The sequence below is a fragment of the Puma concolor genome, chromosome C2 (assembly GCF_028749965.1).
Source record: "Puma concolor isolate L17-30 chromosome C2, mPumCon1.1.hap2, whole genome shotgun sequence".
Classification (NCBI taxonomy): domain Eukaryota; kingdom Metazoa; phylum Chordata; class Mammalia; order Carnivora; family Felidae; genus Puma; species Puma concolor.
The window spans coordinates 152,047,018-152,063,145 of NC_141675.1; the positions used below are offsets into that span (position 1 = coordinate 152,047,018).

Here is a 16,128-nt window from a genome sequence, read left to right on the forward strand (position 1 = left end):
GAGGGAGACACAATCCAAAGCAGGCTCCAGGCTCTGAGCTTTCAGCACAGAGCCCAACACGGGGCTTGAACTCACAAACCGCGAGATCATGACCTGCGCCTGTGCTGAAGTCAGATGCTCAGCCAACTGAGCCACTCAGGTGCCCTTTTAATTCCCTTTTTAATTTATGCTTTATCTGTAGTTATGTTCCCTTTCTCATTTGTTTTGTTTATTTATTATTATTTTTTATTTTGGAAGAGAGAGAAAGAGAGTGCAGGGGAGGAGCAGAGAGAGAGAATCCCAAGCAGGCCCCATACTGTCATTACAGAGTGTCGATGCGGGGGTTCAATCCCACTCACCTTGAGATCATGACCTGAGACAAAATCAAGAGTTGGTGCTTACCTGACTGAGCCATCCAGGCGCCCCAACCCCCTTTTCTCATTTTGAATATTTGTGTGTGACTTCTCTTTTTTCTAGATTAATCTTGCCAAAAATTTGTCTATTTTACTAATCTTGGAAATGGATTAATTTTTGGCATAATTAGTTCTATTAAATTTTTGTTGTTGTTCATTGACTCCTTTTCGTTTATTTACTTCCTTTTTCTTTCTTTGGGCTTATATTACTTTTTTAACTTAAATTCCATGTTTAACTTAGTAATACAGCCATTGTTATTACCTAGTATAAGTGTGCTAGGCTGTAAACTTAACCCAAAATTTATTTTTGCCTTAGCTAACATTGTGTAACTTACAATGTTTTCATTAACTTTCAAATCTAAGTGCTTTAAAATTTTCATTTTGATTTCTTCTTTGATGTACATGTTTTAAAATTTTCTTTGAAACATGTAACATGTTTTTTTAATTTTCAAAAGTATCTACATTAACATTTTTCTTTTTGTTATTCACTCCTAAATTGTGTTATCAGAGAATGTAGTATTTTGTCTTTTAAAAAATGTTTGCTTGCTCTCAATTTGTGGCTTTGTACATAGTGAATAATAACTGTTAAGTGTGTACTTGTGACAAGTATGTGCTTTCTAACTGTTATGTATCTGTTAGATCAAACTTGCAAATTGTGTTGTTCAGACTGTATTTATTAATTTTTGTTTCACTGGTCATTAATTGAGAGAGATGTGTGCAATTTCCTGCTACTACTTTCTAACTGACTTCCTATAGTTCTAACAACTTTTCTGATGTGTGGTGAGATTATTTGATTAGGGATGTAAAAGTTTAACATTATTTTCTTGATGGATTGAATCTTTTCTATTATGCTGTGATCCTCTCCATGCTTAATTTAGCTTTTTGTGTTAGTATCTATTTAGTCTACCTCACCTTCCTTTTGGTGGTAATTTACCTGGAATATACTTTTCCTTTATTTTGCTGTCACCTTTTTTATGCCCTGACATTTTAGGTGTCTGTTACAGAGAATATATTACTGGATTTTTCTTTCAATCCAGTCAGTTTATGTCTTTTAGTTGGTATTTTTTAAGAAGTTAGTTCAAGTCTCTTGGTAGCTCAATTTTTATATAAAATTATTTTGATTTTATCCTTGTTCTTGAGAGAGGTTTGATGGGTATACACATTTAGGTTGATCGATTATTTTCTGTCCACATGGTGAAGATATTATTCTACATGGAAAGCCTCCTGTGCGTTTATTTTTGCTACTTTGAAGAAACTTCTTTTTCTTTTGGTTGCATTGGATATTCTATCTTTGGTGCTATGTCATTTCCTTTTTAAGTCTAATGGAGATTACTTTTTGTTTATCCTCTTTTGGATACACACATTTCTTGATTCTGAATTTTGTTGGATTCTGAATTTTGTCTTTCAAGAGGTCTAGAAGATTCTGAGCCTTGTAATAAATATTGTCTCTTTGGAAATTTAGTTGAATGTGTATGTATTGAACTGTTTCCAGGTTAGGTACTTTTCACCTTTCATAGTTTTCATTTCCTTGTTTCCCTATCAGAATTTACAGTGCTGGGTAATTTTATCAGCCATATCTTCTAGTTCATCCATTTCTCTTCATCTGTGCTTAATCTTCTCTATAATGCGTCCATTTTTTCCCTTTTACTCTTAACCGTTATATTTTTTATTTGTAAAAGTTCTACTTGGTTCTTTTTTCAGATACATCAAGTCTTTCTTTCATGTTGCTTCGTCATTTTTCTGAACCCATGGGTATTCTGTGGACTGTATCTGGCAGTCCCAATGTCTGATGTCTTTAGGGATCTAAATTTATTCCTTGTTTTTTTCTGTTGTCTATCTCTCATATTGGGTTGTCACCTCCTATGCTTGATGATCTTTGGTTATGAACTCTTTGATTGATCTTTCTCCGTGGGATCTTGAAAGTTTGATTTGGAGGCCCTTTTCTTCTGATAGGATTTGTATCATGTTTGGTTGGGAGCCAGGGAGTTTACATTGGACCACTTTCGGTGTCTTCACTTTGCTTCTGGCCCAGGGCTGTGTCCGTTGCTGCTCTTGGCAATACTACTTGTAGCTCTTGACTCTCAGCTTTAGTTTTTAGCCAGAGGTTTGTTGCTTTTGGGGGGAAAGGGTGGTTTTAGACATTCCTAGTTCTATAAGCTCAGCAAAATTTAAAAAATTTTAGAATCGAGGATCTACTTTGTTTTGCAGTGAGAGTCCCCTATTAGTTCATTGTAACTGATGGGTTTAGAAGTCCTTTACATTCTTACTTGAGTGTATTAGAAAAAAAAAAAAAAAGTCCTTCCAAGTGTAAGGTTTCTTGTGGTATCAAGTTTTCTATTAAAACAAGCTTAGATCTGAGTTAAAAGTTGAGTTATTCTCAAAAAAATATTGAATAACAGTAGTAGAGGTAGCAAGTGGATTTAGCAAAGTTTTCTACTTAGGGAGCTTGAATAAAAAATTTGGCAAGTACTGAGCTAGGGAATCAAGATGAATAGGGCACAGTGTACCCTCTCAGCCTACAAAGATAAGCCTGTGATGACCAGTGTGAGAACTGCTGTCAAAAAGATGTGGGCAGGGCGCTCTGGGCTTATGGAGAAGAGGTGCAGAAAGGAACTTGGTAGTAGTAGTGAGAAGATCAGGAAATGCTTCCCAGACTGGTAGGCCTTAGGTGGTTGTAGAACAAGGTTTGTTTATGAATCAGAGGCAGTTGAGTATGAATGTCTTCTGTGTTGCATGTTGTGGAGTGACTGGAAATAAAAGCAGAAACAGGATTATTAAAGACCTTCCAAGCTGCAGTACGAAGTTTGGACTTTATTCTGAAGGTGAAGGGAAGCTATTGAATGATTTTAAGCAGTAAAATGTTATGGTCAGAGTTTTAGAGAGTGCCAAGTTTGAAGGCAAATCACCAGCTGGGAGTCTGCTTGTTAAGTTAGTTCAGAGAAGAAAAGATGAAGCGAAAATGAAGGTAGTGTCATTGGCATGAACAGGTGTATGGGTGCTAATTTTAGATTTCATAGGTGGGTAGAAATGACAGGACTTTGTGGTCAGATGGATAGGAATGTTGAGAGAGACTGGGGAGTCCAGATGGCCTCCAGATCACTGGTTTGCTTAACCATGTGGCATGTAGAACAGTTGACTGGTAACACACGGAAAGAGGAGAGAACTTTGTTTCATTTGTTTGTTTTTGAAGAAAAAGATAAGTTTATTTTTGAACTTAATCTGAGAAACTTGTGGGACATCTTGTTGACAGGGACTATAGAGATGCAGTGCAGCCTGGAGAAATTAGAGACTTCAGCATCTGGCCGTTTCAGCCATTGTTTGCTTCAGTGCAGTTTGAGATAGTTTAAAGTGGCACATGGATTCTGTAATAGTTAAGAACTTAATGTGTATGAAAAATGTAAATTGTATCTCAAATCTATGATATCATGGATATTACCACTTAGGCCAAGTGAGCCCAATAAAAGAGAACTACTAAATAAATAAAAATACATGCGATATGTGGAAATGGCAAAAATCATGGTGAAGCTGTGCAAATGATGGAAGTGCAGAAAGTACTATTTTGAAGCCATGGGTATGGTGGATGAGGTCACCGAGGAGAGAGTAAGCCTGAAAAAAAAAGAGAGGTGACATTTGGGTGGCGGGGAATGGAGAAGAAGAGCCCATGGAAACTGAGGAAAAGCAGCCAGAAGAATAGGAGGAAAACCAGGAGAAGATGGTCTTTGGAGTCCATGTGAAGAGTTCTGAGAAGGAGGAAGTGGTCAACAGCGTCAAGTAAGTTGTAAGCTGAAAAGTGCTCTTTGGACTTAGCAGTTAAGGTAGACCGTTTAGCTGGAAGCATCCAAACAGTGGATTTTTAAAAATATGCATCTAATACTAATGTTAACAATAGCTGATATTTATAATATTTCCTATATGCCATGTACTATTCTAAGCACTATAAATGTGTTACTGGTTAACCAAATAGGTAGTATTGCTATCCCCATTGGAAATGTGAGGAAAGCGAAGAACAGAGAGGTTAAGTGACTCGCCCAAGATCACACACTCAGGAAATGAGGGAGCCAGGATTCAAGCCCAGGCAGTCTGGTTCCAGAGTCCATGCTCTTAATTAACCACTGTGCCATATTGCCTCTTTGGTTAAAACAAGATAGAAAATAAAAATTACATGAGTGTCTAATCATAGAATAGTTGGTATAGGGTGTGGTGAGTCAGGTGTGATGTCAGTGAGATCTGCCAGGCTGTGAATGACCAGCATGCTGTCACAGTGGCTCAGTCTCCTGGGTATGAGCACATTAATTGGATTATAACCGATGCCGTGATGGCGATGTGTGGGCTATGACAGAGAGTTCTTGGCTCTACACACACAGAATGTTTGTAAGGCAAATGAATTAAAAAGTGTATATATTTTCCAGGATAGCATATGTCCCACTTTATGTGCCATGGGTGCTAAAATGTCTATTTTTTTCCAGTCATTCGCTTTTGGAGTTAAATTCTCCAAACTCTGGAAACCTTGTTCATACAGACAGTTCAGGTTCCAGACATAATAGATAATCAGTCTCTTGTAGAAGGTCATTAATGACCTTGTTGTAAGCAGTTTTCCTTGAATAACAGAGGTGGAAAGCCAGTTGCGGAAAGCTGAAAGGATTCGAATGGGAGAAAAGGGAGGAAGAATTCTTGATGAAGAATGTCTGTGGTAGGAGGCAGGGGACACAAGAGCTGTATGACTCTTGGTTGTGGTCAGAAAGGAGCTAATCAAAGTTAAAGGTTTAAAAACTGGCTTAAACCTGCACAGTGATCTAGGGTGTAGCCTTGGGAAGGAAGAGCCTTGGTGTCACAGGTGGTGAAGATCATTTTAGCCAAAGAGGTGAATGGTAAGGCTGGGGTCCTAAAGGGATCGTGTATACAGGCCTTGGTGTGGCTGGGTTGGTGAGAGTTTGGAGGAGAGAGGGGAACACTGTGATGATTGCCAGTGTTCTTAAACATGGCAACAAGCAAGAACTGGCTAGGTGGCAGTGACAAGGAAGAGTGTGTGAGAGGAGAGACTATGGAATCAGAGGACCTAAGTTTAAATCCTTCTAGCTTGGTGACCTTGAGCAAATTACTTAATTTTACTAAGCATGCTTCTTATCTGCACACTGGAGGTGATGATCGGACCTGAGAATTGCTGCGAGGATGAATGAGATGGTGTATGTGAAAATGTTTGGTACAACGTGTGACAAATAGCATGAATAGTTTGCTAGGAAGATGGTTCTTGTTCTTCACTTCTGCTACTGTGAGGTTTTCGTACAGCGAATTGGACACAAGAAGAATTAAAAGAACAGGTTTGTATTTCAAGGACTGACGGTGGTCTTGCTTAGGAAAAAAGAAGCTTTGTTTGTCCTAACAGGAGCGGGGTGATAGTGGTGAAGTGGAAAGGTGTAAGAAACGGTGTTCATGATGGTGCTGGTGAGGAGAGGGAAAGATGGCCGTTACATGGGCGAGAGTTAGAAGTACTACCATGCTGCATTTTTCAGTGATAACTTAGGTTTTGTAGCTAATCTCTGAGAGCTATAAATCTTTATTATTGAACTTTCTTCTGGAAAAAAGCCTTAGTCTGAAGCTCCAGCCCTAATTTCCCTCTCCCCCCATTGAAATGATTCTTTTTAAAACATAGTTAATATGTTTGATAATACGAGGCTGTTGATAATATGAGGGTTTTTGCCTACCTTTGCAATCTAGCAGTGCTCTGTGGTGTGGTAGTTGTGAGAGTGAGAGATGCAGTGATTGTTAGGAGGATGGAAGTCTGGATGCGGCTGTGGGAAGTTGGGAGATTGACAGTCTCACCCAGGACCACTCCAGCTCTGCCTCTTTGTCCAAGACAGGAACACACACGGAGGGATGGATAGCAGAATATGAACAGCCAGTAAGACACCATTTTCTCAGTGGAGTCAGGATTTACTTCTGGCCAGGAGGTTGAGAATATGGTAGAGTTTGTGTGTGATGAAATGGCATATTTTATAGGATGCAGTAAAAGCAGATGGTGTAGAAGGGCAGCAGTGGAAAGATGTCTTTTGTTCATTCAGCAAACAATTATTTGAGGGCTTACCATGTGCCAGGCACATACAAAAGTGAGTAAAATGCCCTTAATTATCTCCCAGCTAAGGGAGACATGCAAACAGATAAATTCAGAGTAGAGATGGTGACTATGTGAGTCTAAGGAAGAAAAGAAAGATAAACTGATCATTTGAGGAGAGTTGGGGAAAGAATAGCAGACTGAGGATGAGAATCTTCCAGAGCTCAGTGTCCTTATTATTTTGAGGAGGCCTAAGTTCCAAGGATTTTTCTAATATACCATAGAAGCCAGGAAAACTGCTTCTCATATTATCTCAAATGATTTAATTACTAATTTGGGTTTGTGTTATTTCCTTAGGATGGTACAGCATGGATGATTTTGCCCTGGGAGATTTCACTGTAGTAGATGATGCCTTGTTAGAAGATTGCCCTTATGTGGACGATTGTGTCCTTGCTCCTGAATTTATGTCCGATGATTGTGTTCGCGTGACTCAACTTTACTGCAATGGGGTGGTAAGATTTATTGATTCTTTAACATTGTGTCTTCTTCTTCTTTTTTTTTTTTTTTTTAATGTTTTTTTCTTTATTTTGAGAGAGAGAGAGTGAGAGGAGGGGCAGAGAGAGAGGGACAAAGAGAATCCCAAGCAGGCTCGGTGATAACAGCCTGGGCCCGATGTGGGGCTGGATCTCAGGAACCGTGAGATCATGGCCTGGGGCGAAATCAAGAGTCGGATAGTTAGCCAACTGAGCCACCGAGGTCCCCCTAACATTGTGTCTTCTTAAAGGTTTATCATTTTATTGAGGTACAATTGACCTAAAACATTGTATTAGTTTCCCATGTACAATATAATGACTTGAAATACGTACGTGTCGTGAAATTATCACCACAGTAAGTTTAGTTAAAACTACGTTCATTACTGTTCGTAGTTAAAGATCTTTTTTTATTCTGAGAACTTTTAATGTCTACTTTTTAAAGGTGTTTTGATTTAGAGCTATGGGAGTAAAGATGTTTTTGTGGTACACAAGTTTTTAAAAAATTTTTTTTAATGTTTATTTTTGACAGAGAGAGAGAGAAGCGCACGTGCGCACATATAAGTGGGGAAGGGACAGAGAGAGAGGGAGACACAGAATCTGAAACAGGCTCCAGGCTTTGAGCTCTCAGCATAGAGCCCGATGCGGGGCTCAAACTCACGGACAGTGAGATCATGACCTGAGCTGAAGTTGGACGCTCAACCGACTGAGCCACCCAGGTGCCCCTGTGGTACGCAAGTTTTACAGGAGGTACAAATGTGATTTCAGAAGGGAAAGTAAGCAGTGCCTCAACAAGAATGTACAATACTAGAGAATGAGTGATGAGGAAATATGGTTTTCTGGCTGGAGATTAGAATGGTTCTCAAGAGAGAGCCGTAGATACAGACTCAGGAGAAATGAAACGCTTTGAAAAAAGGCTTAAAGGCTCACCACTGAGCAAAGATAGTGTAATCAAAGTGTATAAGTAAATGGGCACTGAAATTTGTTACTTTAGTACTGATAATCCTTACATTAAAAATTGAAAGCTGTATTTTTGCATTTCACCAGATACAAATCAAAAGAATTTATTTCTATTTAGGGGATGCAGTATAAAGATTTTACCCAAAGTGAGAGAAACTTAGGTGAGTAACTTGGCATTTTAATTTGTTAAAAGACTGTAATGGGAGGTTCATCCATTCGCATCAACATACCAGTCCTACATATCTGTCATTTTTATTTTTTGATTTATGTCTTTTTAAAACATTTTTAACGTTTATTTATTTTTGAGAGACAGAGAGAGAGCGCAAAAAGGGGAGGGGCAGAGAGAGAGACACACAGAATCTGAAGCAGGCTCCAGGCTCCAAGCTGTCAGAACAGAGCCCGATGCAGGGCTCGAACCCACAAGCCGTGAGATCGTGACCTGAACCAAAGTCGGACACTTAACCGACTGAGCCACCCAGGCACCTTGGTTTATGGTTTTTTTTTTTGTTTGTTTTTTGCTCATTTGTTTTTTAATTTGGCTCCATGCCCAGCACAGAGCCCACTGTGGGTCTTGAACTCACGACCCTTAGATCAGGACCTGATCTGAAATCATGTCAGACATTTAACCAACTGAGCCACCCAGGTGCCCCGATTTATATATTTTTAGTTGAAGTATAGTTGCTATACAGTATTCTATTAGTTTCAGGTGTACAACATTTATATATATTAGGAAATGCTCACCATAATAGTTAACCATATGTTACCATACAGAGTTATTACCTTGCTGATGACGATATCCCTCATCCTGTCTATACTTTACAGCCCCGTGATTTATTTGTTTTATGACCGGAAGTTTTACCTCCTAATGCCCTTCACCTATCCTGCTCACCCCTTCTTTTTTACCTTTCCATATCTGTTGTAGCCTTTCCTTTATTAACAGTGTTGATTTATTTCAAAACGAGGCACAAAATATTAATTGAGTACTTTTTTCTAATTAAGAATTTGATATCTGCAATATGTGGTGTAGTAAACCAGTTTCTGTCCTGCAAGATTACTGTGATGCCATTAAAATACACATCTTCTGGCCACTTCTGTTTCAACGTCAGCACAGTTCTGTAATATCAAGGTTGCATCCTTGTGTGGAGGCTGGGTAAGTTACTACATGTTATTTGTTTTGTGTAAACAGTTGTAAGCATGTTGCCCATTATTAAGGAACACCAAGTACAATGGAAGCCTTATTCTTATTCTTATGTCTTATTCTTATATATTGTTCACCTTCACTGTAATGTAATAAGGTGGAAAAAGTTAATGCTTTGGATTTAGATATGATTGACTAATCATGGTAATGTAATGAATGAATATCTGAAGAGCATAGATGGTAGGTTTGAAACCTACCTAGGGAAAATTAATATGCTTGTTTATAAATAAGAGTATTGTTATACAGAAGAGAGAAAAAAGTACAGAATTTTGTCCACTTAATAAATAACTTACTGTTACCTAGAGTGAAGAGAGAATTTTTTTCCAAATAGTTTAAATTGAGGTATAATGTACAGTAAAGTATAAAAGTCAATGAATTTTTATATATAAGAACCTGATGTTTTAAAAATGAATTTGTATTTAAGCAGTTCTCATGCTTCTGAGATAAGTTTGAAGAAATTACAACATCTAGAATTGATGGAAGATATTGTGGATTTGGCAAAGAAAGTTGTGGTAAGTGATAGAATCCCCCATATCTAAAGAATATAAATACTCATAGGGTGTCAGGGCCACGTTAGTAACTTACAGTGGCTAACAGGTTATGGTTTCAGTTTGGTTTAACATGACATTATTCTGCTACCCATGAGTTTGCTGTGTATCTGAGAGATTAGATGGACTGCTATTTTCATGGCTCTGACATGAATGATGAGATCCAGGACTATTCCTTGTCAGTAAAGAATAGAAACTGGAATTTGGCACAGATGAAAGTATGCTCCTGGTTCACAGGAACTTTTGTCGCTGAAAGCGACAAGGTTCTCTCTTATAAAATCATGCCACTGTCACTATCGCCACAATAAATACTACTACTTTGTGGTAAACTTTTATTATGCCGTATTTGAGGTAGTATCCCTGTACTGCACTGAGGGTTATTTTTTTTCCCTGTGAAAGCCATTTAGTAATTTTTCTTACTTCAGTTGGTTATGGAGCCAAGTGTTTTTCTTGGTATTATTCTGATTGCAAACTTAAATAAAAGACATTCTGATATTTATTTCCTGCTGATAATCCTTTGCTATAACTTCTGTCAGCCAGTGTAGTTGCTTTTTTTTTTTTAATGTTTATTTTTGAGAGTGAGAGAACATGAGCAGGAGAAGGGCAGAGAGAAGGGGGCAGAGGATCCCAAGCGGGCTTTGCGCTGACAGCAGAGACCCTGATGAAGGGCTCAAACTCACAAACTGAGATCATGACCTGAGCTGAAGTCGGACACTTAACTGAGCCACCCAGGTGCCCCAGCCAATGTAGTTTTATAAAAAATTTGGTGTGGGGTGCCTGGGTGGCTCAGTTGGTTAAGCGTCTGACTCTTAGTTTCGGCTCAGGTCATGATCTCCTGGTTTCATGGGTTCCGCCAGCTCAGAGCCTGCTTGGAATTCTCTCTTCCTCCTGCTCTCTGCCCCTACACCACTCTTGCAGTCTGTCTCTCTTGGAATGAACTTTAAAATCCATACATCTAAAAGGTACACTGAGTCATTTTATTATTAGAAGCCAATTTAAGACTATTTCTTAATTCCTGTTTCAGGGTTCTTAGGAGGTAAATTGGGCATGAAAGTACTTGTAGGAAGTGGACTCTGAACACATAGCAGTATTCATGAAATGTAGGATTTTTTTTTTGTTTGTTTTTTTGTTTCTTTTGTCCACTGGAAAATTCAAGTGTAATTCATTGAATAAGGAAATAACTGTGTTTTTTTGTTTTGTTTTGTTTTGCAGAACGATTCATTCTTTATTGGAGGCTTATTGAGAATTGGTTATAAAATAGAAAATGTAAGTGTTAGATATGGGAAGCAGGCACAACAACTGCCAGTAACTGGCAGTCATCTCACTGGTCATTGCCCATGGATCGAGTTCACATGTTTAGTGTTTTACATGTAGTATTTGATAGTATCGATTTCTATATTTTGCTTAAAAAATCTCCTTACTCTGGAGGTTTGCATCATTTTCTTCTCCCTCCCGTGTAAGTAGTATAATTTTGAGCTTCTTTTACAAGTTGATTCTTTTTTCTTTTTTAGTTTATTTACCTTGCATATATTCTCCCAAATGAAATTACTAGGTCTCTAGTATGAACATTTTGGATATGTAATTACTAGATAATCTCCAGGTACAATAATCCAATTTTTAATGCTATTGGTGACATAATAAGCATCTACCTGTTTCCCTTAAGCCTGATGCCAGCATCGATAACTCCACTACTTCTGAAGTCATTTCATATATATGTATTTTTTTAATGTTTTTATTTATTTTTGAGAGGCAGAAAGAGACAGAGCATGAGCAGGGAAGGGGCAGAGAGAGAGAGGGAGCCACAGAATCTGAAGCAGGCTCCAGGCTTCAGGCTCCAGGCTTCAAGCTGTCAACACAGAGCCCAATTCGGGGCTCGAACCCACGAACTGCGAGATCGTGACCTAAGCTAAAGTTGGACGCTCAACTGACTGAGCCACCCAGGCGCCCCTCATATATATATATATATACGTATATACACACACATACACATATATGTGTGTATACGTATATATATGTGTATATATATGTATACGTATATATATATACGTATATATATGTATACATATATATATATAGTTTTTATTTTTATTTTTTTTTATTTAATTTTGAAAGAGAGAGAGAGACAGAGTGCAAGTGGAGGAGGGCAGAGAGAGAGGGAAATACAGAATCTGAAGTAGGCTCCAGGCTCTGAGCTGTCAGCACAGAGCCTGATGCGGGGCTTGAATTCACGAACCGTGAAATCATGACCTGAGCCGAAGTCAGACGCTTAGCTGACTGAGCTACCCAGGCACCCCTGAAGTCATTTTAGACCAGAAGTATGAGTAACATTCTTGTGAACTCCTGACTCTTCATGAAGATCTTTGCACTGAATGCTCATTTGAGCAGTTGTGCTTTTCTCCTGTTGTTTATCTGCTTACTCTTCTCTGTTTGCCACAGACCATTTAAAATACCCAGTCCTGCAGTGCTGGGGGACTCAGTCAGTTAAGCGTCCAACTCTTGATCTCGGCTCAGGTCACGATCTCACAGTTCATGAGTTCGAGCCCCACGTTGGGCTCTGTGCTGGATAGTATGGAACCTGCTTGGGATTCTGTTTCTCCTTCTTTGTACCCCTCCCCCACTGTGCGTGTTCTCTCTCTCTCAAAATAAATAAACTTAAAAAATTAAAATTTTTTTTGAATGTTTATTTTTGAGAGACAGAGCATGAGCGGGGTAGGGGCAGAGAGGGAGGGAGACACAGAATCTGAAGCAGGCTCCAGGCTCTGAGCTGTCAGCACAGAACCCAGTGTGGGGCTCCAGCTCACAAACCGCGAGATCATGACCTGAGCTGAAGTTGGGTGCTTAACCGACTGAGCCACCCAGGTGCCCTCCAAAAATGTTTTTAAAATACACAGTCCCTTTCATGAACCTTAATCTCTATACCTTTCACTTTGTGGTAAGAGTGGAAGTCCTAGTTTAGATGAGATCTGAGACCTCTCACTCACCTTTTGTTATTGTACTTTAGTGCTACACAGAGCATCCTCTGGCCAGGTTGTAAACCTCAGCTTCCAGGTCTGTAATCATTGAAGCAGCATCCTGTTCTCTGAGGGTGGCCTGAGGTTACTTAAAGATGTAACGTGTGAGTCCATGGTATCTGTTAACTTACAAATCGGGGTCCAGCTGTTCTAAGTTGCATGCTAGTGTAATGAAAGTAGGAGATCGTGTAAGTTTTTATCAAGAATCTAAAATGCTATATGTTACATATATGGTGTCACATGTAAATTTAGAGTTAATACCCAAATCACATTCTTTATCCATCTTTTTGATACAGAAAATCTTGGCAATGGAAGAAGCTTTGAATTGGGTGAAATACACAGGTGATGTAACAATTCTACCTAAATTAGGAGCGGTTGACAATTGTTGGCCTATGTTAAGTATTTTCTTCACTGAATGTAAGTATACATGCATTAAATTGTTTCTTGACTCAGTTTTTTTTTTTTTTATAAATTTTTTTTTTTTTTTTTTAACGTTTATTTATTTTTTTGGGACAGAGAGAGACAGAGCATGAACGGGGGAGGGGCAGAGAGAGAGGGAGACACAGAATCAGAAACAGGCTCCAGGCTCTGAGCCATCAGCCCAGAGCCCGACGCGGGGCTCAAACTCACGGACCGCGAGATCGTGACCTGGCTGAAGTCGGACGCTTAACCGACTGCGCCACCCAGGCGCCCCTCTTGACTCAGTTTTTAAAGGAATTATTTGGGAAATGGAATGTGTGGTTATTTATCTTAGGATTTTTTTTAATGTTTGTTTATTTTTAAGAGAGAGAGAGAAACACAGAGCACAAGCAGGGGAGGGGCAGAGAGAGAGGGAGACACAGAATCCAAAGCAGACTCCAGGCTCAGCTGTCAGCACAGATCCCAACATGGAACTTGAACTCATGAACCGCGAGATAATGACCTGAGCCACGTTAGGTCCTCAACCGACTGAGCCACCCAGGCATCCCTATCTTAGGATTTAAAAAAATGTTTTTCTCTTGTGAATAAGAGAAAAGCCTGAATAAGAGAACTTTAAGCTTATAGTTTTATTCTTCTGTACTTCCTGTCTTAATGTTTTTTATGACATCATACTTCTAAAAATCCTACCTAATGAATGTCATGTTATTATATATAATACCCAGAAAAAGAGATCACAACTGGCACTTTATGTATTCTCATTCAAAAGAGAAATAAGGGGGCACTTGGGTGGCTCAGTCGGTTAAGCATCTGACTTCGGTTCAGGTCATGATCTCACGGTTCCTGAGTTCAAGCCCCACATGGGGCTCTGTGCTGACAGCTCAGAACCTGGAGCCTGCTTCGAATTCTTTGTCTCCCTCTCTCTCTGCCTCTCCCTTGCTCATGCTCTATCTCTCTCTCTCTCTCAAAAATAAGGATAAAAAAGAGAAATAAGAGCTGAGATTGTAATTTTCATTTCCCTGATGACTGTTAATCTTTTGTATGATGAAACTGCTTTATATATTTATTTACTTTGTGAAATATATTTCTCTAAATAATTTGAATGTTAGCAGTTTTTTTGTAGTATATCTTTTTTTTTAATTAAAAAGATTTTTTTAATGTTTATTTTTGAGAGAGAGAGAGAGTGTGCGCGCGTGCACGTGAGCGGGGGTGGGGTAGTGAGAGAGGGAGATGCAGAATCTGAAGCAGGCTCCAGGCTCTGAGCTGTCAGCACAGAGCCCGGTGCGGGGCTGGAACTCCCGAACTGCAAGGTCCTGACCTGAGCTGAAGTTGGGCACTTACTGACTGAGCCACCCAGGTGCCCCTAGCTATAGGGATCTTGAAGCAGAAAATATTTGGCTCCTTAGTTGATGATGACTGGTAATTTGCCATCCCTACTGAGAAGAGGTCAAGTCTTATGCTGTTTAATGTAAGTGGTAGAGAGAAATTAAGCTTAAACATGAAGGCTGGGTTGATAGAGGTGGTTCTCCTCATTGTTCTGGAGGCCTTTAATTATAGGGTAGATTTTATGGTAAAAGTGGAGGAGCAGTATCACATCGGGCACCCATGTGGACTCGGTTCCAACACTCTTTCTCTGTTCTCTTCTTTACAATAGCTGTCTTATGGTAGCTGCTGTTGTCCTTATTTTAGAAGTAAGCAAACTAAGGCTTTGGGAGGTTAAGTGATATTTCTGCAATCTAGTGAGTAGTACAGCCTAGGTGAGAGGTCAGGATTCCCTAATTTCAAAGCCTAGGTTTTTATCCTGTAATCTTACTTTATCCCTTATTAATTACTTTATTTGGTGACCTTTCAGAATTCTTTCTTAAATCTTAGATTTTAGATACTTTTTTCACCTTGGAAATGTATGTGTTTGGTAGAGGCTTAACTATGATTTTGTTGGGATAAAATTACTATCCGTTAAAAAATATTTTTTATAGAATAGCTAAAAATACAGAAAATGAAGTCTTGGTATACTTTTAATATAAGTTTTGGTTATTACCTACTGTGTTTTAATTAGTTTATTAAATTTTTAAAAGAATGGTATTTCAAACAACATTTTAACATTTCATTCATGAGAGTCAGAATGTTAAATTAAGATAATTAAATTATTTGTTACATTAAATACATTTTAGAGAGTTTTCCATGTTTTTGTTGTTAGACATTTTTATTGAATATTGTGCCAGGTACACCATACATGCTCAGTAATGTTTGTGGAACTGACTTGAGTAATTATGAGACCTGTTTGGAATATCATGACCGAACATTTATTTAAACTACAATTAGAACTAATGTAATAATAAGTGCTTTTTTTTAATGCTAGATATAAAACAGATGAGACTCACAGCAAGCAATGAATCTAATAATGTGTTCTAAAACATTTTCAGTTGTGTATTTTCAGTTGTATTATTTGGTACATGTAAAAGATTACAAGAAACATGTTATTTAGAAGGTATAATAATTAATTGACTTTATGGATTGACTTACATAACCTAAGTTTTAGAACATTAACAGTACCAATTTGTTTTCTCACTCTCTCCTGAAAATAAAATTTAGACAAGTATCACATAACTAAAGTCATAACAGAAAACTGCAATTTGCTTGAAGAATTTAAAACTCAAAATTGTGTGGAGTGTATAGAGGTGAGAATAAATATTTACTTGTAAGTATATTTTAAGATTTATCTGTTAGAACTTTTATTAACATTCAAAGGAAGTTCAAAAAAACTGTCAGCACACAACGAACTGTAAAATTCATAAACAGGTTTGAGGGAAATTTTTAATAAATTTTAATTGGAATATTTTTTTGGAACAGGCAGACAACATCTTGATCAGAATTTTCTAATGTTACACATATATTTTTAAAATATATATTTATATATTATTAAATTAAATTCACATAATGTTGAATAACATAAATATCAAATTGTACATATTTTAAGAGTTAATTATAAACTGAAATTTGATTTTTTTTAAATTGAAAGGCTT

The 16,128-nt window shown here is 38.1% G+C and overlaps 1 protein-coding gene across 1 annotated transcript in view; it reads left to right on the forward strand.

Annotated features, from left to right (window-relative positions):
- TTC3 (tetratricopeptide repeat domain 3) overlaps window positions 1–16,128 on the forward strand; it is a 127,926-nt gene that overhangs the window by 5,958 nt on the left and 105,840 nt on the right. Inside the window, exons 2-8 of the mRNA XM_086675956.1 lie at window positions 6,799–6,953; window positions 8,050–8,092; window positions 8,931–9,081; window positions 9,554–9,641; window positions 10,890–10,943; window positions 12,985–13,105; window positions 15,698–15,783. Of these exons, the coding sequence (XP_086532082.1) occupies window positions 6,810–6,953; window positions 8,050–8,092; window positions 8,931–9,081; window positions 9,554–9,641; window positions 10,890–10,943; window positions 12,985–13,105; window positions 15,698–15,783 (687 nt within the window). The 5' untranslated portion in view covers window positions 6,799–6,809. The remainder of the gene's footprint in view (window positions 1–6,798; window positions 6,954–8,049; window positions 8,093–8,930; window positions 9,082–9,553; window positions 9,642–10,889; window positions 10,944–12,984; window positions 13,106–15,697; window positions 15,784–16,128) is intronic.